We start from the raw sequence: 24,097 nt of genomic DNA, 5'->3' as shown, positions 1-24,097 counted from the left end.
AAAATGACAGCATTTCATTTTATTGTTCTACGAATTAGCTTAAAGAACAAATGAAGAGTGAGAAAAGTACAGGAGGATAATCAGCTTTAAAAGTCATTAAAATGTAGTTCTCTAGTGATGACTGACACTGATTCAAGAACAAACAGCAAACCAACTATATAAATGAAAAGCAAACTCTTGTACAAATTGAAATTTAATATGAAGAAAGAAAAAATGCAAATCAGTTCTGAAGTGATGAGTTCTTAAGTCAATTATGTTATTAAACAGATTAGAAATAGAAACAGAAAGGTGTTTAATATTCTTACACCTTACATCAAAATAAGTTGCAAGTAGATCAGAATTAAAAGTAACACTTAATAAACACACACACCCCAATAACAATATAGATGTTGGGATGTCCATATATAATAAAGCTGTGCAAAAGCCCTAAGTTTCAAAGGGATAAAATGCTGTGTTATAGATAATATTATCAGTACTGATTTCATTTAAAAATTTAATCTGCGATATGAAAATAAGGTATTAATTATAAAGGATTTATAGAAAGGTGTTAATATGTCAGGTGTAATCAAAAACTCATGCTATGAGATTTTTAAGAAGCTGGGCAGAAAACTTGGGGAGGGCACAAAGAAATCACAGTAAATAACCACAATAAAAATAAACAAGAATGTGACCTGTTCCATCAGTAACCTACTATCTGACAGTCTTCCTTGTAAGTGTAGAACCACTAGAAAATTTTCAAATATGCGCAAAAACAATTCATAAAGATGTCACAACATCGATTTGGAATTAAAAATAAAATATTACATACATTCATATTATGAAAAGATAAAATGCAAATTACAGATTTGAGTATATTTAAAAAGGAATATTGTATCCCATATGTATAAACACAAACAGATCTCTAAGTTTAATATTAAGTGAAAAAATTGCCTATGAAATGATACAGTATATTACCATTTACATGAAGTAAAAAATTATAATCCCAACCCCCACAGAGAAAACTGAACTTAAAATGATCCGTTTAGACTCCAAGAAAGAAGAAAGTCATGTGATGGTCATTCCTGTCTCTGAGGATAAGAAAAAAATGGGAAGTGGTTTGGGGTACGAGTCATAGGTCATTGCTACTTAACTGTCTCATGTGCTTGATTAAGAATAACATTAAAGATAAATAAGCCTCAGTAATAATAGTTTTTAATTTCATGTTGTGGGAACAAAGGTATTAGTTATGTTTCCTTGTCTTACTTTTGTTGAACTGAGGGAAAAATAAAGAACTTAAAAACAGGGGAGAAAAGAGCACTGTTAGCAAATGTAATGATGGGAAGTGTCATTGCTTGGACTGTTCATTCTCACACAAAGTGAAATAATGAAAACAGTTCTTGCTTCCACAGTAGGAATTAGTCCTTGAACCTGAAACATTTTGAAGATTATTCAAATCATAAAATCAATAACAGACCCGATCAAAACCCCTGGAATATCATCTTGTGGCACTAAATGTACACAGAGAAAAATCTCCGGAAAGAACACACATTTTCCTTGCTAGATCAAAATGTTTGGTAAACAAAGGAAAGAGTATCTACTTTTTAGCAAAGACACAGAGCACTCGCTCTCGTATCTGTTTGGTCCTTACACCATAAATGATGGGGTTGAGCGAAGGTGGGATAACCAAATAGAGGTTGGCAACAAGAATGTGAATGTAGCGTGGTATGTTGTGTCCAAATCGGTGAGTGAGGAAGGAGAACACTGAGGGGATATAGAAAACGCAGATGACCCCAACGTGAGAGCCACACGTGCTTAGGGCTTTTAACCGAGCATCGTGTGATGGGAGGCGGAAAACAGCTCGGAGTATGTAAACATAGGAGATGCCAATAAGGACCAGGTTCAGAAGAAAGAGAGACACCACAAAGAGCCCATAGATGGCATTGATACGGATGTTTCCACAGGACAGTTTTGCAATGCCCATGTGTTCACAGTAGGAATGAGCTATTACACGAGCCTGACAAAAGGGTAGGCGGTAGATGAGATAGATCATGGGAAGTGTAAACAGAACAGGACGAATCACAATGCACATGCTGATGCCCACCAGCACCCGGGATGTCAAGATGGTCCTATAGTGGAGTGGAGCACAGATCGCCACATAACGGTCAAAGGCCATGGCTACCAGGACCTCGGCCTCCATGCCAGTGAAGGCATGGATCAGAAACATCTGGGCCACACAAGCCCCAAAGTTAATCTCATGAGCATCAAACCAGAAGATACCCAGCATGCGGGGCATAGAGGTTGTGGAAAGAGCCAAATCGATAGTTGAAAGGAGGGCCAGAAAGTAGAACATGGGCTCTCTCCGCAGGGTCTGCTCCATCTTGATGACTAGCAAAATGGTGGCATTGCCCAGCAAAGCCACAAGGTAAACAGAGCAGAAAGGCAGGGAGATCCAGGCATGGGCTCTTTCCAGCCCTGGGATTCCAACGAGGAAGAATGTGTCTGGGTGAAAAATGCTCCTGTTGGGATAAAACATCCTCCCAAGTGACAGAGAAGGAACTGCCATTCCTGGAAGGAGGGAAAAAGAAGCTTGAATAAGATGTGGTTATGAAAATGATTAGCTTAGTGTTTCAATATGTAATGAAAATGAAGAAGACTGCTATTTGAAAGGGCTTGTTAATATATATCTTTTATTATAAACTGAGCCATACTTATTTGAATGGGCCAGTCTCAAAGAATTTATTACTCATTTTTGTTTAACACATGAGGCTCATCAGCAAGCCTATGGCAAAGTTATAAGACACAGAACTTGATATTAAGGATGGAATCATTTTGTATGCCCTGTACCTTTTGTAAAGCTCTCATCTGAAGAGGGGCACATGAAAAATCAAGGATGCACACATGGAAATGCAGATATAATCCAAAAGGAGATAGGCCAGCTAGAAAGTAGAGTGGCAGGCACAGATGTACAAGACACTTCTGTAATTGGGAAGTGCAGAAATTATCTAATGATTCATGTATCACTTCTGGACATAGAGAAAATGCCAAGATCCAGCCAAATATCCTGTCGAAAAGAGAGAAACACAATATCAGAAGTACACATTATCACAATCAAAAGCACAGACACTCTGGGATGCCTTCCCAGGAGCACATACCAGCTGGGTCATATACCTCTACACTTGAAACATCCCAGAAAGAAAGATAATGATAAACCTTATGTTTATTTTCATTCATGTCCTTATTTTCCCAAGACCATCCCATTTCATAGCCCACTGCATTTTAGAGTGTTCAGGGAATGGTGGTTTCTAGTGGTATTTGAAAGCTTCTTCATTTACCCTCCACACCGCACCAGTTCCTCTGGGAAAGCCTGCCGATTTCACCACTGCTAAGGAACTAGCGTGTACTGAGTGCACTCCTTTTGCCTAACTGGGGATGTGGGTAAAAGACTGCCTGGAAGGCTTCAGGTGGCATGCACCTGAAGAAGGCATTTTTGAGCAGCACAGAACTGTCTGGGACAATAAAGTCTGGTTGGAGAGACAATTGCCTTCTGTGATTGTGTAAAGGACACAGGGAAGGGTGCTTTTGCAATCCCTTAAAAACGATGAAGAAGCACCTAATCACTTATAAACTCAAATAATGAAATAAAGGAATGTTCTCTGGGTCTCCACCTTGAGGCAGAGGGATTCAAGATCAGGATGAAGTAGCATAGACTCCATTTTTTACCCTTTATATAGCTCCATATTTCTTGGGGAAACATAGCCAGGTAAAAAAATAAAATAAATGCTATATCCATTCTAGGATTAGAGGGGTGTGTGTGTGTGTGTGTGTGTGTGTGTGTGTGTGTGTGTGTGTGTGTCTGTGTGTGTGTGTGTGTCTGTGTCTGTGTGTGTGTGAGAATAAGAGAAACAGAGAGGGAGGGAGAGAGGGAGAGAAGAGTTGTGTTTTTTAACACAATTTGTGTTTTTTATTTTGTGTTTATTTGTGTTTTTTAAGGACTGAAACTCCAGGTAACAGCCACCATCCAGTAGCAGGATGCTGGCCAAGAACAAGCCTTTTAATACCCTGATGCCTACTTTGGGTTTAACTCTGAAAATAGTCTCTCAGTAGTATGCTACCGCTCACCTCAGGTATTCGCCGTGCTACAGAAGACTATTTCATTCATTCCCTATAACCCATGGCAGAAACAGAAATTATACTTTATCAACCAACTGTATGCTCATTTCATAGATGGATTTTAAAAGACTTGGATCTTCCTAGATGTTTGTAAGGAAACCTACTCTCCATTTAAAAGCTGCAAGATCAAACTGGCAACATTAACAAAACAAAAACAAAACCAAAACAAACAAAAAAAACTACAATGAAAAAAATAAAATTTTCAGTAAAAAAAAAAGTGCAAGGTTTTTCTCCATTAGATTCAGAAATTGGACCACATGATGCATATCCTATCATATTAGGCCAGCAGTTGTCAGCCACAGTTGACCATATCTCTTTCACTTGACTGCAGTACATACCCAAATCAAAAGAAAACTCATCTTTGATGCTTCATTCCTCCACAGGAATAGAGATACAAGGCAAATATCAAGCAGCACAGCTCTAGTTGCCTTTTTTGAAAAAATACATCCAAGGAGAGTCATTGTATATTAAGGCTTTAGCTGCTTCTAATTTTAGAAAAATGAGTTAACTCCATTTTCTACTATAAATTGTGCCCAGGGATCGAATCCTCTGAGATTGCTGGCAAAACTCCTAGACTTGATTTAGATCAACAGAAGCCTAAGGGGAAAAAATGGCATAGATAGGAATTTATAGAAGGAAAATTACACATGTGGGGCAAAACCCCACAAATATTATCATTTATATATGACATAAAGATAGATACATTCCATCTCCCTCTAAGTAATATTTTGCAGCCTAATTCTATGGATTGTTGTTTCCTAGATAAAATAGTACTTAATCCATATTCTAAGCTCAAACATAATAACCTGGCATAGGAGACACATTTTCAACCTGAGCTTTCACTGTCCCCATGCACTGGCCTGACCATGTGTTCTAGGTTCGTTGAATCCTTAGCTATGGGGATTGACATCTCTGAGGTTTTGGTCCCACTGTCCTTTGTTCATGACCGATCTCCTCAGTCTTCCCCCTTGACAATTTTTCATATCTATCTCACAAAGGCCATAGGGATAAGTGGTAAAAATATCCAATCCTGGAGTCGGTCTGATTCAGTTCAGATACTGGATTTCTCAGTAGATTTCCTTCTCATATGGTTTGGAAGCACTTGTACAATGTTGTGAGATATTAAGTCCTCTTTATACATATAGTGGAGTGAAGATATCTGTACCTAGGTTTTTCATTATAGGAAATATTTGATTACTAGCTCAATTACAAGTGTCCATTCAAATTTTATTTTTCATCTTCAGTTATCTATAAAGACATTTTGAGAGAAACAAAAACTGACAGACTTCATTGCCAGCCAGGCTGTACAACAAGAAATGTTAAAGGATTACTAGCAGCTGATGGGAAATGGCAGAAGTTTTTAAATGGCTGTAAATGAAGAAATAAGGATCACTGGAAATATGGAATAATTATATTATCTATTTCAAATATAAAATGAGCTTTGCACACAAAAATATTTTTTTTATTTTTTTTAATGTTTATTTATTTTTAAGACAGAGAGAGCATGAGTGGGGGAAAGACAGAGAGAGAGGAAGACACGATCTGAAGCAGGCTCCAGGCTCTGAGCTGTCGGCACAGAGCCTGATGCAGGGCTCAAACTCACAAACCATGAGATCATGACCTAAGCCGAAGTCGGGCACTCAACCGACTAAGCCACCCAGGCGCCCCAAAAATATTTTTATTATATGGCTTTGATGACTGCAAAAACAAAATAGGTACTTAAGTGGACAGAAGAGTATATTCACTCAAAGATATTGTACTTCCATTAAAATAAAAGTGCATTAGGAATTTACCCATAATGTACATACTTTTGTTTATAAATGTACATGAAATATATAAAATAATATATAATTTCAGTGAATAAGTCAAAAATACAGAAAAACGTATTTTGAAATAGCATCACAGTGTCAAAATGTTTTAGGGTCATTGCAATACAGATACCATCAATTCCTCTCATTCTACCATGTGGAGTTTAAAATGTTTAATGATCATACAACAATTTAACAATGAAAACTATCATAAATGAATATTAACTGAAAAAATGACTTCACTCAGATCTATTGTCAAATAGGATATACTAAAAAAATAGGTTTCCCATGCTTTTAAAAAATAATGTGACAGTTTCTATTAACAAGATGGCAGCCTATGTAACTATTGTCATTCCTCCCACCCCCAAAATCTTTAGATATGTTAAAATTGATGTTAAAACTAAGTGGTTTTTATATATACCTTCCAAATCAATAGGAACAGTTATTAAAGGACAAGAATAAGCAGCCTAGCATATACCTGCAAACGCAAGACGTAGTTATATTTCAAAGACAGGGTTGGGGGTGGGGGGACGTGAATGTTTCTCTGTCTTGAGATTTTCAGAAAAGCCAGAGGCAAAAAGCAACAAAAAGCAAATTCCTAAAGAATTAGGTGGAGTTTCACAGTAGTGTCTCCACTACACAAAACTCTTACCCTAGTTGGGTTTTACAGTGGATGCTACAGGGTGTCATCCTTAACCCATTTTCAGATCTGAAGTTCTCAATCACCAAACCACTGTAATGTGTGCCTCTTTGCTTCTTCTCTTACCTAGTGGACCTTCTTCACCTAAGATCAAATCCTCCTCCCAGAGAGCCCCCAAAATGACTGGTTGGTAAAGCAGCATAAAGCTTGCCCGATTCACCCCAATCAGGACAACTATGAAGGGCCATTCCAGCTCCAAAGACTCCTGTATAAATATCTGGCTGAAAGGGGTACCTGGATGGCTCAGTTGGTTAAGCATCTGACTTCAACTCAGGTCATGATCTCACAGTCGGTGGGTTCAAGCCCCACATTGGGCTCTGGGCTGACAGCTCAGAGCCTGGAGCCTGCTTCAGATTCTCTCTCTCTCTCTCTCTTCCTCCACTCACATACTCTTTCTGCCTCTCAAAAATAAATAAATACTAAAAAAATATTAAACGTCTGGCTGACACTTTCGTTGCCATTTCATTAAAAATCATTTTCTCCCTCTCTTTTCATCCATCTCACCCAGGTGCTGATCTTGGGAGCAAAGCTGTATTAGTTTTCTAATGCTGCTCTGATACATTACCATAAATGGAGTGCCTTAAATCAACATAAATTTATCATCTTGCAGTTCAGTTTGTTAGAAAGCTGATGCATACATATCTCACTGAGCTAAAATAAAGTGTTCAGCAAGTCTGCATTCTTTTCTAGAGACACTAGAGGAGAATATGTTTAGTTGCCTTTTCCAGCTTCCGTAGGCTGTCCACATTCCTTAATTCATGGCTCTCTTACCCATTTTCAGAGCCAATATAATGACAGCTTAAGTCTTACACATGTGATATTGCTCTTACTTTGCTTTAATTGTATAAATGCACCCTGATGTTTATAGCAGCATTATCAACAATAGCCAAATTATGGGAAAAGTCCAAATGTCCATCAGTTAATGAATGGATAAAGAAGATGTGGTGTGTGTGTGTATATATATATATATATATATATATATATATATGTACACAGACACACACACAATGGAGTATTACTTGGCAATCAAAAAGAATGAAATCTTGTCATTTGCAAAGACATAGATGGAGCTAGAATGTATTATGCTAAGCAAAATAAGTCAGTCAGAGAATGACAAATGACATACAATTTCACTCAAATGTGGAATTAAAAAAATAGAACAGATGAACATAGAGGGGGGAAAAGAGGAGAGAGGCAAACCATAAAACAGACTCTCCACTATAGAGAACAAAGAGATAATCACTAGAAAGGAGGTGGGTGGGGGGATAGTTTAAATAGGTGATGGGTATTAAGGAGGGCACTTGTTGTCATGAGCACTGGCTATTTTATGTAAGTGATGAATCACTAAATCCTATACCTGAAACTAATATTATACTCTATGTTAATGAACTGGGATTTAAACAATAACTTGGAAAAAAGAAATGCTTAAATAAGTATGCAATTGAGTCATCATGTTTCCTTCTCTGACTCTGTCTTCTATTTCTATTATTGTCTGCCTTCAAGGACTCATGATAACACTGGCTCCACCTTGATAGTCCAGGACGATCTCCCTATCTTAAACAACCTTAATCCCATGTACAACTTTAGTTCCTCTTTGCCATGAAACTGAACATATTCACAAATTCTGAAGATTAGAATGAGGACATCTTTAAGGGGGCATTATTCTGACTTCATGAAAGTTTCCATCTCAGGATGTGGTTTCTAAGAAATCCAACCTGCAAACACTGCTTAGCCAAGGTCTTTGAAGAGCCTACCAAGAAATCACATTGGCAAAGAAAAACTCACAGTAAATAGTACCAAATATCCAAAGATTAGTAACAACATTAAAAAAAAAAAAAGCTAACAAGATAGTGTGAAATAAAATAAAAACTAAACCACTTCAGGGATGCCTTGGTGACTCAGAGAGTTGAGCATCTGAATCTTGATTTCAGCTCAGGTCCTGATCTCAGGGTCATGGGATCAAGCCCCATATTGGGTTCTGTGCTGAGCATTGAGCCTATTTAAGATTCCCTCTCTGCTCCTCTCCTCCCACTTGCACATGAGACCTCTCTCTCTCTCTGTCTCAAAAAAAAAAAAAAAAATCAAATCAACCACTTCAGGGATTTAAAATATATATGAAGTTAGGAACCTTAAAGAGATAAGAGAGAGAGGGTCACCCTGGTGCCTTAGTCAATTAAGCATTCGACTCTTGATTTTGGCTTAGGTCATAATCTGGTCTGTGAGTTCAAGCCCCGTATCGATGCAGAGCCTGCTTGGGATTCTCTCTCTCTCTCTCTCTCTCTCTCTCTCTCTCTCTCTCTCTCCTCTCTTTTTGCCCCTCTCTCAGTTGCTTTCTCGCTCTCTCTCTTCCCCTCAAAGTAAATAAATAAAATTTAAGAAAAAAGAGATGAGACAGGAGAGAGAATTATAATCATGAAGAAAGCACAGGTTTTGTTGTTATTATCAAAAAGATCAAACATAGGAAATCTAAGTGTTGAAAATGGTGATGTTAAGGAACTAAAAATAGAATGGAAATTGCTGAAAATAAAAACTTGGAGTTTTAAGAGTAGATGGATATATTTTTAGGTCCATAGTAAAATAAATAAATGATGGAAGGAAAGAAAAGTTAAAACGCATGGAATAAATATATGGCATTCAAACTTTATTTTAAAGTATTTACAGAAGAATATGGGGGGAATGGGGAAGGAAATATTTAAAGAAATAAGGTTTTGGGGCACTTGGGTGGCTCAGGTGGTTAAACATCCGAGGTCAGCTCAGTTCGTGATCTCATGGTGGGTGGGTTTGAGCCTCGCATCAGCTCTGTGCTGACAGCCCAGAGCCTGGAGCCTGCTTCAGATTCTGTGCCTCTCTGTATCTGTGCCTCTACCCCAATTGCGCTGTCTCTCTCCCTCTCAAAAATAAATAAACATTTAAAAATATCTTTTTAAGAAAGAAAGTTTTAAAAGTAATAGATATAGAAGTATCTAGATATAGATATAGAAGTATCTACATATTATATATGTATAATATATACATATATATATATACATGCACACACATATATAGTGTATATCATATAAGAAAATAAGGACTGACCGAACACTGAACATGACTTTTTAAAAAACTTATGAATCTATGGGACACCTGGGTGACTCAGTCAGTTAAGCGTCCGATTTCAGATCAGGTCATGATCTCACAGTTCTTGAGTTCAAGCCCTGAGTCGGGCTCTGAGCTAATAGCTCAGAGCCTGGAGCCTGCTTTAGATTCTGTGTCTCCCTCTCTCTCTGCCCCTCCCCCACTTTCATTCTGTCTCTCTCTCAAAAATAAATAAACCTTAAAAAATTTTACAAATTTATAAATCTAGAACATTAAATTTAGAACATTAAATATCAGAAGATTACAATTAAGGTGATTCTAAAAATATATATATACTTTCAAAAAAGTGGAAAAATGATTGGCATATATTCCATTAATATCATTAGCTATAGGAAAACAAAAGGTTGAACAATAAATTCAGAAAGCTGGTAGGATAGAACTTGGTTCCAAAATCCTATGAATTTTTAATTCATTATTCAAATATGAGGGCAAATGAGGATGTATTTAGACATAAAGGTACAATTAAATATTGCAAGACTAGATGGGATTGTAGCTAGTAGGAAAAATAGATATTCTCCACTAAGAACTGTGAATTTCAGAGCTAGAAGATATTCATGAAGATTTATTGCAGAAAGATCATTAAAAATATATTTGATCAAATAAAAACGGGCATTTAAGAAGGCTTTTTAATCCTGGAAACACAATTCCAGACAATTCCAACATGAGAGATATATGTACAAGAAGAACAGGAAAAAGCAAAAAAGGGCTAAAATTTTTGTTTTGTTCAGAGTATGGTAGTTACAAATTACTATAAGTAGAAAACTAATATTTAACTAATGTTGGGAAACAAAGTTAAATCAAGAAAGCAAGCAAGTTAGGAAAAAGGAAAGTATTGGAAAATGTGAAAATTTTAAGAAGTGATCAAAAACAAAGATCGAGAAAATAGAAATATGTCCAAATTAATTACAATTCTGCTACTCAATAATTTTACCTCAAATTCTAAAACCTGGATAAACTGTCTTAACATAAATGCAAGGAATAAACAAATCCCAACAAATAAATGCCAGGAAACGCAGTATTTTTCAAATTAAAAAAATAATATGAATATCTATTAATAGATGAATATATAAATATCAATGTTGTGAAACAAACCAAAATATTTTAATCTATATAAATTAATAAGAAATGACCTAACTAAAATATTGTGACTGGTTGTAAAATTAAAAGTTTCTGTTCTGTGTGTCAGAAACACAAATGATACATTTTGATCCTGGAAAAATAGGAGAAAATCTGTGTTGAGGCATTGTTGAAAGCCATTTCCACTGTAATTCTATATATATTTTTATTAAGCATTTTACTTGAGATGAGTTGCAATGTTAAAAGTTGTTAATTCATAAGTTGTAGGAACAATGCTCTGTGTTATACTTTAGTTTCTCTTTTAAAAAGTCTGAAAAAACATTTAATGTAAAGCAATATGACAAGTTTGATGATGCAAAAAGCCATTGCTTGGTCTATGCAAAATATTATTGAATCAACAGAAAGCGCTCAGTAGTATACAAAAAAAAGTGACTATTCATAGGTTGGTATAAATGCTTGTACATTAAAGTAAGTGGAGGAAGTAGAGATAGATCATGGGTCTAGGATGAGAGGCCTTCTATTTGGGGATGGAGAATCTTAGAGTCAAATGTAGATTGAGAGAACAAAAGTGAATGAAGTGATAGGCAGAGGCCTGCATGCATCATGTAGATAGAGAGAAATATCATACATAATTCAATTATGACTACACTGTGCTTATGCTATGGGCCTGAATACAGAGAGATATTCAGTAATATAGTACTCTTGATATTAGTAAGAAATAGTTTTGAAATTACATGTTTTCTTTGGCTATCATCCCACTGAATCTTACATGTTTGGCAGATCATTCCACTTCAGGCTACAGATTTGGCAATGATTGTTTTTGAACCCATGAACTTGGCTTTGTAAAAAGAATATAACAGAATGCAAGCTCCTCAGGGCCAGCCATTTTGTGTTGGTTGGGTTTATGGGTTCATCCCTAGCAATTGGAATGATTCAAGACATACAGTAAACACAAAATGAATGTAAATTAAAGGAATAATAAAATGAATACATACACGCATGAATGAATGAATAAATAAATGAACCAACACATGAAGTAGGATAGGGTCAAATTTCTGGTGCCACATTTGTCTAATTTCAGAACTCAAAAAACCGAATGTAATATGTTCTTTACCCAGAAAAAGAGTAGCCTAATGTTATGAAGGACTCTGCATGAAGACACACAGACAGAGGCCACACAGCTCCTTCCAAGATACCCCATTAGCCCTTTGACTTGAGATCCAATGATGTTTCCACAAGTCTCAGAATCCATAGTCAGCATCTAGGAACAAATCAACTTGTATCTCAACCTGGCAGCAACAGATTAGGACCAGAAAATGTTTGTTGAAGTAAGAACAAACAAGTCTTTCTACATGGATCAAAATCCTTAGTACAAGAATGTGTCATGAGTCATTTTTGAATAAAAACATGGAGTACTCGCTCTCGTATCTGTTTGGTCCTTACACCATAAATGATGGGGTTGAGTGACGGTGGGATAACCAAATAGAGGTTGGCAACAAGAATGTGAATGTAGCTTGGTATATTGTGTCCAAATCGGTGAGTGAGGAAGGAGAACACTGAGGGGATATAGAAAACGCAGATGACCCCAACGTGAGAGCCACATGTGCTTAGGGCTTTTAACCGAGCATCCTGTGATGGGAGGCGGAAGACAGCTCGGAGTATGTAAACATAGGAGATGCCAATAAGGACCAGGTTCAGTACAAAGAAGGAAACCACAAAGAGCCCATAGATGGCATTGATACGGATGTTTCCACAGGACAGTTTTGCAATGCCCATGTGTTCACAGTAGGAATGAGCTATTACACGAGCCTGACAAAAGGGTAGGCGGTAGATGAGATAGATCATGGGAAGCGTAAGCAGAACTGGACGAACCACAGTGCACATGCTGATGCCCACCAGCACCCGGGATGTCAAGATGGTCCTATAGTGGAGTGGAGCACAGATCGCCACATAACGGTCAAAGGCCATGGCCAGCAAGACCTCAGCTTCCATGCCAGTGAAGGCATGGATCAGAAACATCTGGGCCACACAAGCCCCAAAGTTAATCTCATGAGCATCAAACCAGAAGATACCCAGCATGCGGGGCATAGAGGTTGTGGAAAGAGCCAAATCGATAGTTGAAAGGAGGGCCAGAAAGTAGAACATGGGCTCTCTCCGCAGGGTCTGCTCCATCTTGATGACTAGCAAAATGGTGGCATTGCCCAGCAAAGCCACAAGGTAAACAGAGCAGAAAGGCAGGGAGATCCAGGCATGGGCTCCTTCCAGCCCTGGGATTCCAACGAGGAAGAATGTATCTGGGTGAAAAATGCTCCTGTTGTGGTATATCATCCTATTACTGATCAAAGGGGTGAATCTGCTCCCTCTCTAGGGGAAAATGAGAGAGATAGAGAGGGAGAGATCAGAGGAGAGATCAGAGAGAGAAGGAGATTTCATATCAATTGCTAGCTCAGTGTTTTAGCATAGAGTTGATGTCATGTTTAATACATAGTAGGTCAGTTACTGAAGGACATATATGAGACATCACACAGCCATTCCCAGGTCAAGGTCATATCCAGAGTTTTCATTCAGCCTGCTAATTGAGTTCTAATCCCAAACATGGAGGCTTACAGCAAGCTCTGTGAAGATTTCTAATAATTAGAGCTTATCATTCACTTTGAAGAATAGCATGTGATTTCACTCTGGGAAACACACCCTGGTGAGGTGACACTGGGAACATCAAGACTATAGATGAGATCAAGTTAATACACTACAGACGCAGTCAGAAACACCTTTAAGCTAAATAGATAAATAAATAAATAAATAAATAAATAAATAAATAAATAAATAAATTTAAGCAATCCATAATGAAAATAAATTATAGATCCAGGTGTATAGGTACTCGCACAATTAAAACCTGAATTCTTCTGACTGATATGTAAAAACTCTGACGCAAGCCCAGCAGCCTCTCGCAGACACTAAATCAGATAATAAGGGCTGGCCCCCTGAGATGCCTGGCCAGGAGTTGAAACAGCCATTGTTTATGATTTATGGACTGTGCAGATCAGTTGGGAAAGGAAACGGAGGGCTCTCTGATGCTATTTTCACACTTTTCATTCACTCTCCATAGCATATCCAGTACTCTCTGAGCACCTATGAATTTTATGTGTTAACTCTGCCACTGTGATGGAGACAACTTTTGCCTGGCTGCTACTCCTACCAGCTGAGGGCACCAGAAATCTGGGCAGAAAGCCTCAAACGATTTTGGTACCAGAGAAGGTATTTTTTGTAGCTCTCTGGGTCTGTTGTATGTCAACAGAGAAGAATCTACTTCTGCAATGGTCTGAAGGGAATGAGAAAGACACTTGAGTAATGCCTTCAAAATGCTACAGGATGAGTCATACCACTCCAAAGGAGGTAAAGAAACTTACCCTGGAATGTAGGGTACAGCGGTTGTAACTAAAAAAAAAAGCAGAGATGTCCCTGTTTTTGTTTTTGTTATAGCTTCACTTTCTTATCATTTAAAAATTGTTTTCTAACATAGAAAACATACCGAGGTAAAAAAATAAATATTTGTGAGCTCAGTCCAATAGAGAAAGAATAAGTACTGCAAGGTGCACTGACTCTTATTTGCCTCCGAAAACATCAACAACCCGGCCAATTAAGAAACCATTGCCTAGAAAGGTGATGGCTAAGGCCAAAGTGAAGAGTGTCTGTTGTTTATTGTGGAGAAACACTAGGAGTCTACTCTCAACGGCAGCTCTTCACTGGCCTCATTCCTTCCTGCTGACATAGAAATTTATTTCATCCAATGCAACGGACAGGATGATATTAAATTCATTGGATCTTCCTGAGACTTTTAAAGATAATCTTATCACCTTTCAAAGATATAACTTTGTTTTTTTCCCGCCTGGTGCAGTTGGCCACTTGATCCAGTTCTCAGCCTGCTCTGCCCACACATCTCTGCATTTACGGCCACAGCTATTCATCAGATCCCAGCAGCTGATTCACCTTTTTCTTCCATAGGAATAAAGACTCACAGACAGCATCAAGCAACACAACCCTTATATTCTTCTGAGCAGTACATGGAAGGTGGCTTTATGCTAGGCTTCTAGCACCTAAGGGATATTTCTAGGAAAACATCCCAGTTTAACCCCAACTTAACACAGTGATCTGGGATACAGTCCTCGGAGACTGCTCACAAACCTCTATATTCTACTCCCCAAACAGAAAACCCTAAGGAACATAGAAGCACAAGGAAGTGTATATAAATAAAAGTTGAAGAGTGGGGACAAAACACAGTTATTGTCATCATTACTTGACACATGTGATAACAGATACAGTGTATCTCCATGTGAATGTGACTATGTGGCCCAGTTCTATGGCTTAGTGATCTTCTACATATAGAAGAAGCTAGCTAATTTCAGCTCAAATATTTGAACTAGTATAGAGAGCGTTTTTTATGGCTTTAAATTTTACTATTTCTCTTCACTAAATTTTTACCAGTCTCCTCTCATATAACTGCTTTGAGTTTCCCCAAGTAGCACTAAACGCATAGAGCCATGATCCATTTTCCACACCCTTTTCTGGGCATGAATTCTCTCCCACAACCAGAATTTCACCTGGACAGATTGCAAAAGACCTATTGATAAGTGCCTAAATTTCAACCCTGGAGCCAGAGTGCTCGTGGTCAAGTTCTGGCTATGCCACATGCCAGCTGCATGACTTTGGGTGACAAGTATTATTTCTGTGCCTCAGTTTCTTTAACTATAAAATGAAAATCAAAATAGTGTCTTCCTCATTGGGTAGATTTGAGGTATAAATTAAATGTCTCTGAGGCATTTAGAACAGTGTCCTGTACATAGCTCTACATAGTAAGTGGTCAATTATAATTTGTTCCTCTTTCCCCTTGTCCTGCCCCTCCTCTTCTCTCCCCTTCTTTCCCTTCTCCTCCTCCTCTTCCTCCTTCATATTCTTATTCTTATTCTTATTCTTATTCTTATTCTTATTCTTATTCTTATTCTTATTTCAGCTCACAAGAACAGTTCCATAGATATTATTCATGCAGGGCAACTTTAGGAATCACTTACCAATCGCTACTAACTCTAGAGCCATTTTCTTCTAACAATATTAAATATTTTCTACTCAAACTGTAGAGTCAATCATGTAGATCCCCTTAGAATGTGATTTTTTGGATTGAAAAAAGTATATATCTCTTGGGGCACCTGGGTGTCTCAGACCATTAAGGATCCAATTCCTGATTTCAGCTTGGGTCATGATCTCACGATTTGTGAGATCAATCCCTGTGTGAGGTTGTGTGCTGACAGCACAGAGCCTGCTTGGGATTCTCTCTCCCTATCTTTCTTCTCCTCCCCCACTCTCATGCACAGACACACATTCTTTCTCAAGATAAATTTAAAAAAAATATCTCTTTATCACACAGCTGAAGTTTCTGGGAAGTTCCCTAAGATAGTATTTAAGCTTAAACAAATCATTGATAGGGCTTCTGGGTAGTTCAGTTGGTTAAGCAACCGACTCTTGATTTTAGCTCAGGTCCTGATTTTGCAGTTTGTGAGTTCAAGCCCTGCATGGGGCTCTGCACTGTCAGTGCAAATTATCTCTGCTTGGAACTATCTATCTCTCCCTCTCCCTCTCCCTCTCTCTTTCTCTCCCTCTCTCTCTCTCTCTCTCTCTCTCTCTCAAAATAAACTTTAAAAAATAAAAATAATTTAAAAGGAAATAGGTCATTGAATACAAAGTATGAGAAGTAATAATATCTTTCATTTGACCTTGCCAATCCTCTCCATTATTCTCTACAAACATTAAAGCTATTTCCTGAAAATTTACACTTTTTTTTTTACCTGTACATATACAATGAAATATTCTCTTGGGTCCAATTAGGTCTTTACACATAATAAGAATAAATTTTAAGGCAAATACTTAATGGCACCTTTCTTCCTCTGTAAGTATGAACTAGGACACATCAAGTCTTGAGAGCGGCTAAAAGATATCTTGGATCCATAAAGGCAGATAACTTTAGGATCAGGATGAGATGTAGAATCTCAAAAGCAAATATTAGAACAAGTTTGGTCCCCAGTGACACAGTTTATTTATTCAAATAACTGTTATATAAAACCAGACCAACATCTTTATTGTTGTAAAGCCAATATATTCTTTTCAATAGTCATTAAAAAGTTTGGACAAAAAACAGTTTAGATTATCTTTCAGAAACTTACAATGTAAAATATCACAACAGATATGGATCTGATTACTTTTTTTTTCTGAATGACCTCCTAGTGGCCTCAATTCTATAGCTCCAATCTGAATTGGTTGCTTTTCTTTTTCTTTTTTTTAAATTTCTTTTAATGTTTGTTTGAGAGAGAAAGAGACAGAGTGCAAGCAGGGGAGGGTCAGAGAGAGAGGGAGAGACGGAATCTGAAGCAGGCTCCAGGCTCTGAGTTGTTAGAACAGAGTCGACACGGGGCTCAAACTCATAAGCTGGGAGATCATGACCTGAGCTGAAGTCATACACTTCAGTGACTGAGCCACCCAGGTGCCCTTAAACTGGTTGCTTTTTGTGTTCCTAGCTGGGAATGCCCTTTTCTACTCTCCTGTTTTGGATCCGCTTCTGTTTCATACCTCATGCCTTCCCAGATAGCTCCCTAGCTTTCCTGGAACACATCCTTGAATAAATTCCAAAGACAGAATGAATGGGAGATACAGTTTCAAAATCTTTATATGACTGAAATATTACTTTGCCTTCAACTATGGATTTAGTCATGATTGGTTGTGTCCCCCACCCTCAAATTTAAATGTTAAAGTACTGATACCCAGTACCTTAGAATATGACCGCATTTGTGAACAGGGTCATTACAGATGCAATAATTTAAGTTAAAATTAGGGCATACTGGAGTAGGGTTGGACCCTAATTCTATCCAACTGATGTTCTTATTTAAAAAAAAATGCTCTGTGAGGAAAGGCATGTCCACTGGGAGGGCACCATGTAATCCAGGCAGAAGGCATGGAACAGACACTTTCCACAGCCCTCAGAAGGCAGTGGCACTGCTGACGATCTCAGGCTTACAGCCTCCAGAACTGTGAGGAAATAAATCTCTGTTGCTCAGCCACCCAGTCTGTGATGCTTCGTTACTACAGCCCTAGCAAACTGATGCAGTTATCTTGGTTGCAGATGATTTTATAAGCATGATTACACCTATCATCCATCATCTATACGGTAATCAAGGAATCTGATACCATTGTAATTCCTGTTTCTTTTAGGTAACCTCTTGTGATATTTCTTTCCCCTTTGAAATATATTAGTGTTATATCTTTAAATTTCTAAACATTCATCTTCATTTACTAAAAGAATTGTGCCTTTATAAGGTATGGATCTATGACATTAAAAGACAATTTTCTTTGATTTAAAATCCCTTGATTATCCTTTTCTTCTTTCTCTTAATGTAACTTCTTTTTTTGGCAACCGGTTTTCTAGATGGATCTTTTATGTATACTTTTCTTTATTGCATATTTTAATCATTGTTTCCCTTCTTCCTAATATTATGAGATATTTCTTCGAATTTATTTCCCCATGCTTATACTGGTTTTTTAAAAATATGTGTGGCCACTTATGAAGCACTCCAGAATTTAAAAACCTTTTCTCCTATCTGAGTTCCTGAGTTCTGAACCAAATGGAGGGATCTTTTAAAATGTCAAACAAATGAAGACAAAGGACTTTAACTTTATTATTGATAAGCTGATGACTGAGAATCTTGTTTAAGTGTTTTCTACAATGAAATTCCTAACAGATCCACTGAATTAGGTAGGCCTACTAGCCCCATCATAGTCTGAGAAGAGGCATCTAAACATATAGTATATTCCTATAAGATATAGCAGGAAGTATAATTTGTGATCTTTCTAGGCTGTTGGTTTCCACACACACACAAAAGGCACAAATTAACTGCACTCATTTTTTTAATTTCTCTAAATATATATTTTACCTTTATTCTTATGTATCATAAAATTACATGGAAATAGCTTTACCCCTTCCAAGACTTTTCTTTATGCTTTGTTAGAAAAGACCAAATATAGCTTTCAGCCTGGGAATAATTCATCCCATTACTAAAGTAACACTCTTCCAAGTACACAGCCAGACGTTCTGTTTCTCTACCCTCTCTGTTAAGAGTAAGAACTCTTTTCAGGGTGCATGGGTGGTTCATTGGGCTAAGTGTCTGACTCTTGATCTCAGCTCAGGTCTTGATCTCAGGGTCATGAGTTCAAGCCCCATGCTGGGCTCCACATTGAGCTTGGAGCCTACTTAAAAAATAAAAAGAAGAAGAAGAACTCTTCTCAGTCACATATAAGATCTGAGAATTGTTCCATCTGCTCCTTTCTGGTGGCTATTTCCTTGGCCTCAGTAGTTTCTTCACATACATATACTGACCAGTACACAACTGAAAGCTTCTGAGGAATGTCCTGAGGTCATGTGTGTCAGTCTCCATGCACCTCTCTCCTCTCTGGTGTTCTCTGTAATTCAGGGAGATGGTCAGACTCTTTGGGTTCTCTGCCTTTATCCATGACTTGATAAATTTCCAGAGAGTAAGTCAGGGAAATCTTTGGGCTCTTCTCATTACCCCCCCCCCCATTTTTAGAGATCATTGTCATTGATTTCTTTTACCCAGTTTCTTAGAACAATTGTTCTATAAACTTACCACTTTGTTTTTAGTTATCTAAGGCGAGAGACTAAATCTGATAGCTGTTATTCCATCATGGCAATAAACAGAAATAAAATGTTTGCTTTGTATTTAATATTTGAATGCTTAATTTTTTTGTCCCAAGTTATAATCTGATTATGTGGGTGAACACACTCCAAAACCATCAATATTATGGATTAATAGCATCCTCTTGATCTCAGTGGTGTGAATGCACACCTGCTTCAGTTTTTCCACTAACTATATGTTGACTTCGAGTGAGCAATCATGACTTATGTGCTTATCTCAACACTGGCAGGTGATTATGATTCTAATAGCTCTATAAGGGGGGACACTAAGATAAATGGCAAAGGATGAGGTTAAGAAGTCGGTTATAGTGATGATATTCAGCAGGGCAAAGATTGGGTCTGGCAGGGTCTTTCAAATTTCAGGTACAATATAGGACAAGTCTACTTTGTTGAAACAAGTTTTTCCACAAAATTCTGGCCCTGTGCAGGTGAATAACCAATCACAGACTAGCAAAGATAACCTGGTTTAGGTCTTTGGATTATTAAGAGATCTCAATTGTATTATTATTTTCAAATACAATAAAATCTGTCATTAATAAGGTTACATTGCTATATTAAACACCTCATAAGGTATTATTCACAATGATCTTCATAAAATGCAGGGAGATGAAAGAGCAATGGCAAAATTTCAAATTTACAAAGAAGAAGCATAGAAATGAAAGAGATTTAAGGAATTCACCTAAGTTACATATGCAGAAAGTTGCACAGTTAAGAATCTGATGGAGAAAGTTTTCCTCCAAATCAATGCCTGGTGTTTCTAAAGCCTCCTACTTTGTCTAAACATGTAGAAAACTGCAGGATGAATCTCCTTGGTCCTGACATTGTAGATGTTGGGATTAAGTACTGGTGGGAGAAGCAGGTAAATGTCAGCCATGACGATATGGACAATGGGACGCAAGTGTTTCCCAAAGTGATGGACCATGAATACCCCTGTTAGAGGTACAAAGAAGAAAAGAACCACACATACCTGGGACAAACAAGTGTTGAGCGCCTTTAGTCGCTCTTCAAAGATGCAATGCCCAGAACAGCATGGAGAATTAGGACGTAGGAAAGGAGTGTGAAAACTGAGTCTGCGCCCAGTGTGATAATGACCACACACAATCCATAGATGTTGTTGACACTGGCATCAGGCAGGATAATTTCAGAATATCTTGATGCAGACAAAAGGGGTGGCTGAGCACATTAGCCTGGCAATAATGATAGCGCTGTAGCAATATGGATGTAGGCATCATGACTCCTGCACTTCACAGCAAGCAGCCCAAGCCAGTCTTGCCAATGACATCACTGGTGAGGACGCTTGAGTAGTGCAATGGATGACATATAGCAATGAATCTGTCAAAGGCCATGGTCAACAGCACTGAAGACTTCAAGAACGTGAAGGTGTGGATGAAAAAGAGCTAAGCAAAGCGAGCTCCTACTTTGATTTCCTGGGCTTCCCACCATAACACAGCCAGTATTGTGGGGAGTGTAGAGATGGAAATGCCCAGGTCAGTTACTGCCAAGATAGACAGCAGATAAAACATGGGCTGGTGGAGTGAAGACTCATTCCAGACAACAGAGAGGATGGTCATGTTGCCTATAAATGCCATCAGGTATACAAGACAAAATGGAATTGAGAGCCAAGCACAAACAGGCTTCAGCCCATGGAAACCTCCTAAGAGAAGGATGGGTTCCATAGCATCACTGTTATTCCAGACCACAATGGTGGCCTTCAGAAGACTTTTGGGTGTGAGAGATGCTGACAAAGTCACAGACCATTCAGATTGGTGAACAAATTCTACCATATTCATGTAAAATCAATCTTTAGTGTTTTTTTTCTTCTTTTTTTTTTTAGATCACATTATTTATATTTACCCATTTCTAATGGTATTTTTTTACTTTTTTTTTCAACATATGAAATTTATTGTCAAATTGGTTTCCATACAACACCCAGTGCTCATCCCAAAAGGTGCCCTCCTCAATACCCATGACCCACCCTCCCCTCCCTCCCACCTCCCATCAACCCTCAGTTTGTTCTCAGTTTTTAAGAGTCTCTTATGCTTTGGCTGTCTTCCACTCTAACCTCTTTTTTTTTTCCTTCCCCTCCCCCATGGGTTTCTGTTAAGTTTCTCAGGATCCACATAAGAGTGAAACCATATGGTATCTGTCTTTCTCTGTATGGCTTATTTCACTTAGCATCACATTCTCCAGTTCCATCCATGTTGCTACAAAGGGCCATATTTCGTTCTTTCTCATTGCCATGTAGTACTCCATTGTGTATATAAACCACAATTTCTTTATCCATTTATCAGTTGATGGACATTTAGGTTCTTTCTATAATTTGGCTATTGTTGGGAGTGCTGCTATAAACATTGGGGTACAAGTGCCCCTATGCATCAGCACTCCTGTATCCCTTGGGTAAATTCCTAGCAGTGCTATTGCTGGGTCATAGGGTAGGTCTATTTTTAATTTTCTGAGGAACCTCCACACTGTTTTCCAGAGTGGCTGCACCAGTTTGCATCCCCACCAACAGTGCAAGAGGGTTCCCATTTCTCCACATCCTTGGCAGCATCTATAGTCTCCTGATTTGTTCATTTTGGCCACTCTGACTGGCGTGAGGTGATATCTGAGTGTGGTTTTGATTTGTATTTCCCTGATGAGGAGGGATGTTGAGCATCTTTTCATGTGCCTGTTGGCCATCTGGATGTCTTCTTTAGAGAAGTGTCTATTCATGTTTTCTGCCCATTTCTTCACTGGGTTATTTGTTTTTCAGGTGTGGAGTTTGGTGAGCTCTTTATAGATTTTGGATACTAGCTCTTTGTCCAATATGTCATTTGCAAATATCTTTTCCCATTCCATTGGTTGCCTTTTAGTTTTGTTGGTTGTTTCCTTTGCTGTGCAGAAGATTTTTATCTTCATAAGGTCCCAGTCATTCATTTTTGCTTTTAATTCCCTTGTCTTTGGGGATGTGTCAAGTAAGAAATTGCTGCGGCTGAGGTTAGAGAGGTCTTTCCTGCTATCTCCTCTAGGGTTTTGATCGTTTCCTGTCTCACATTCAGGTCCTTTATCCATTTTGAGTTTATTTTTGTGAATGGTGTGAGAATGTGGTCTAGTGTCATTCTTCTGCATGTTTCTGTCCAGTTCTCCCAGCACCATTTGTTAGAGACTGTTTTTTTTTTCCATTGGATGTTCTTTCCTGCTTTGTCAAAGATGAGTTGGCCATACGTTTGTGGGTCTAGTTCTGGGGTTTCTATTCTATTCCATTGGTCTATGTGTCTGTTTTTGTGCCAATACCATGCTGTCTTGCTGATGACAGCTTTGTAGTAGAGGCTAAAGTCTGGGATTGTGATGTCTCCTGCTTTGGTCTTCTTCAAAATTACTTTGGCCATTCGGGGCCTTTTGTGGTTCCATATGAATTTTAGGATTGCTTGTTCAAGCTTCGAGAAGGATGCTGGTGCAATTTTGATTGGGATTGCATTGAATGTGTAGATAGCTTTGGGTAGTATTGACATTTTGACAATATTTATTCTTCCAATCCATGAGCACGGAATGTTTTTCCATTAATAGTATATAATTTATATATATAAAATATTATATATATATTTATATATATATTCATACATTCAAAATGATAGAAATAACACAATGTTCTGTGACCACACAAAAATATTTAATATATATATATATATACATATATATATATATATATATATATATATATGAATGTATTTTCATAATAACCAGAAGGTGGCAACAAACTAAATGTTCATCAACTGTCTGAATGGTAAACAAAAAATGTATGATATACATTGTAGTGAGTTTGAGGATCTGGGGAGTGACTAAGGAAAAGCCTTGACTATGAGATGGCAGTGACACAGTGAGGTTTCTCTGGCAGAACTTGGACAGGTTGTTGGTAGAGGAAGTCCCACACAGCAGGAGATCTTCCAGGGGTGGTTGTCAGGGCCACCACCCCAAGGAGAAAAGGGCAAAGGAACTCCTGGGATACAGGGCAATTGGAGAGAGGACACGTGTTTCTTGATAATATTTTTCAGCGACATGGAAGGTAGTGTCTGAACCAGAAGTAGTTCAAAGTCTTTTATAGCCCTAGACTTTGTCTTATCTACAGCTAGCAGAAATCAAATACAGTTTTGTGAAATATGCAAATCAAGAAGTCTCTATATGATTATAATTGTATTTATTTGGGATGTATTTAAAACATTTGGATGTGTAAATATTTCTTTTATCTGGTGCCAGTGGGCTTGAGCTCAAAGTCCTACATGCTGTGTGCAAGGGCTATCCTTTACCCATTTATATAACAACATAAAATGAAATATCATTCAACCATAAAAAGTACTGAAGTTCTGATATATGTTACATCATTATGCTAAGTGAAAGAAATCAACCACAAAATACCACATACTACATTATTACATTTATAGGCAAGTGCAGAATATGGAACTCTACTGAGCCAGAAAGTACATTAGTAGTTACTCCATG

At 37.9% G+C, this 24,097-nt stretch overlaps 2 protein-coding genes and 1 pseudogene across 2 annotated transcripts; all 3 read right to left on the bottom strand.

The window, feature by feature from the left end:
• Positions 1-1,573: 1,573 nt before the first annotated feature.
• Positions 1,574-2,691, bottom strand: LOC101093390 (olfactory receptor 52J3-like). Its single transcript, XM_003992804.2, has one exon. It carries the CDS (start codon positions 2,540-2,542, stop codon positions 1,574-1,576), a length of 969 nt encoding a protein of 322 aa, XP_003992853.2. The 5' UTR covers positions 2,543-2,691.
• An 8,556-nt stretch (positions 2,692-11,247) lies between these two features.
• On the bottom strand, positions 11,248-13,486 carry LOC101093137 (olfactory receptor 52J3). Its single transcript, XM_003992803.3, has one exon. It carries the CDS (start codon positions 13,195-13,197, stop codon positions 12,259-12,261), a length of 939 nt encoding a protein of 312 aa, XP_003992852.1. The 5' UTR covers positions 13,198-13,486; the 3' UTR covers positions 11,248-12,258.
• A 6,892-nt stretch (positions 13,487-20,378) lies between these two features.
• Positions 20,379-21,406, bottom strand: LOC101082434 (annotated as a pseudogene).
• Between the last annotated feature and the right edge of the window lie 2,691 nt (positions 21,407-24,097).

Source organism: Felis catus, chromosome D1 (assembly GCF_018350175.1).
Source record: "Felis catus isolate Fca126 chromosome D1, F.catus_Fca126_mat1.0, whole genome shotgun sequence".
NCBI lineage: Eukaryota > Metazoa > Chordata > Mammalia > Carnivora > Felidae > Felis > Felis catus.
Note: the sequence above shows the minus strand (reverse complement) of the source record. Positions and strands in the feature narration are given on the sequence as shown.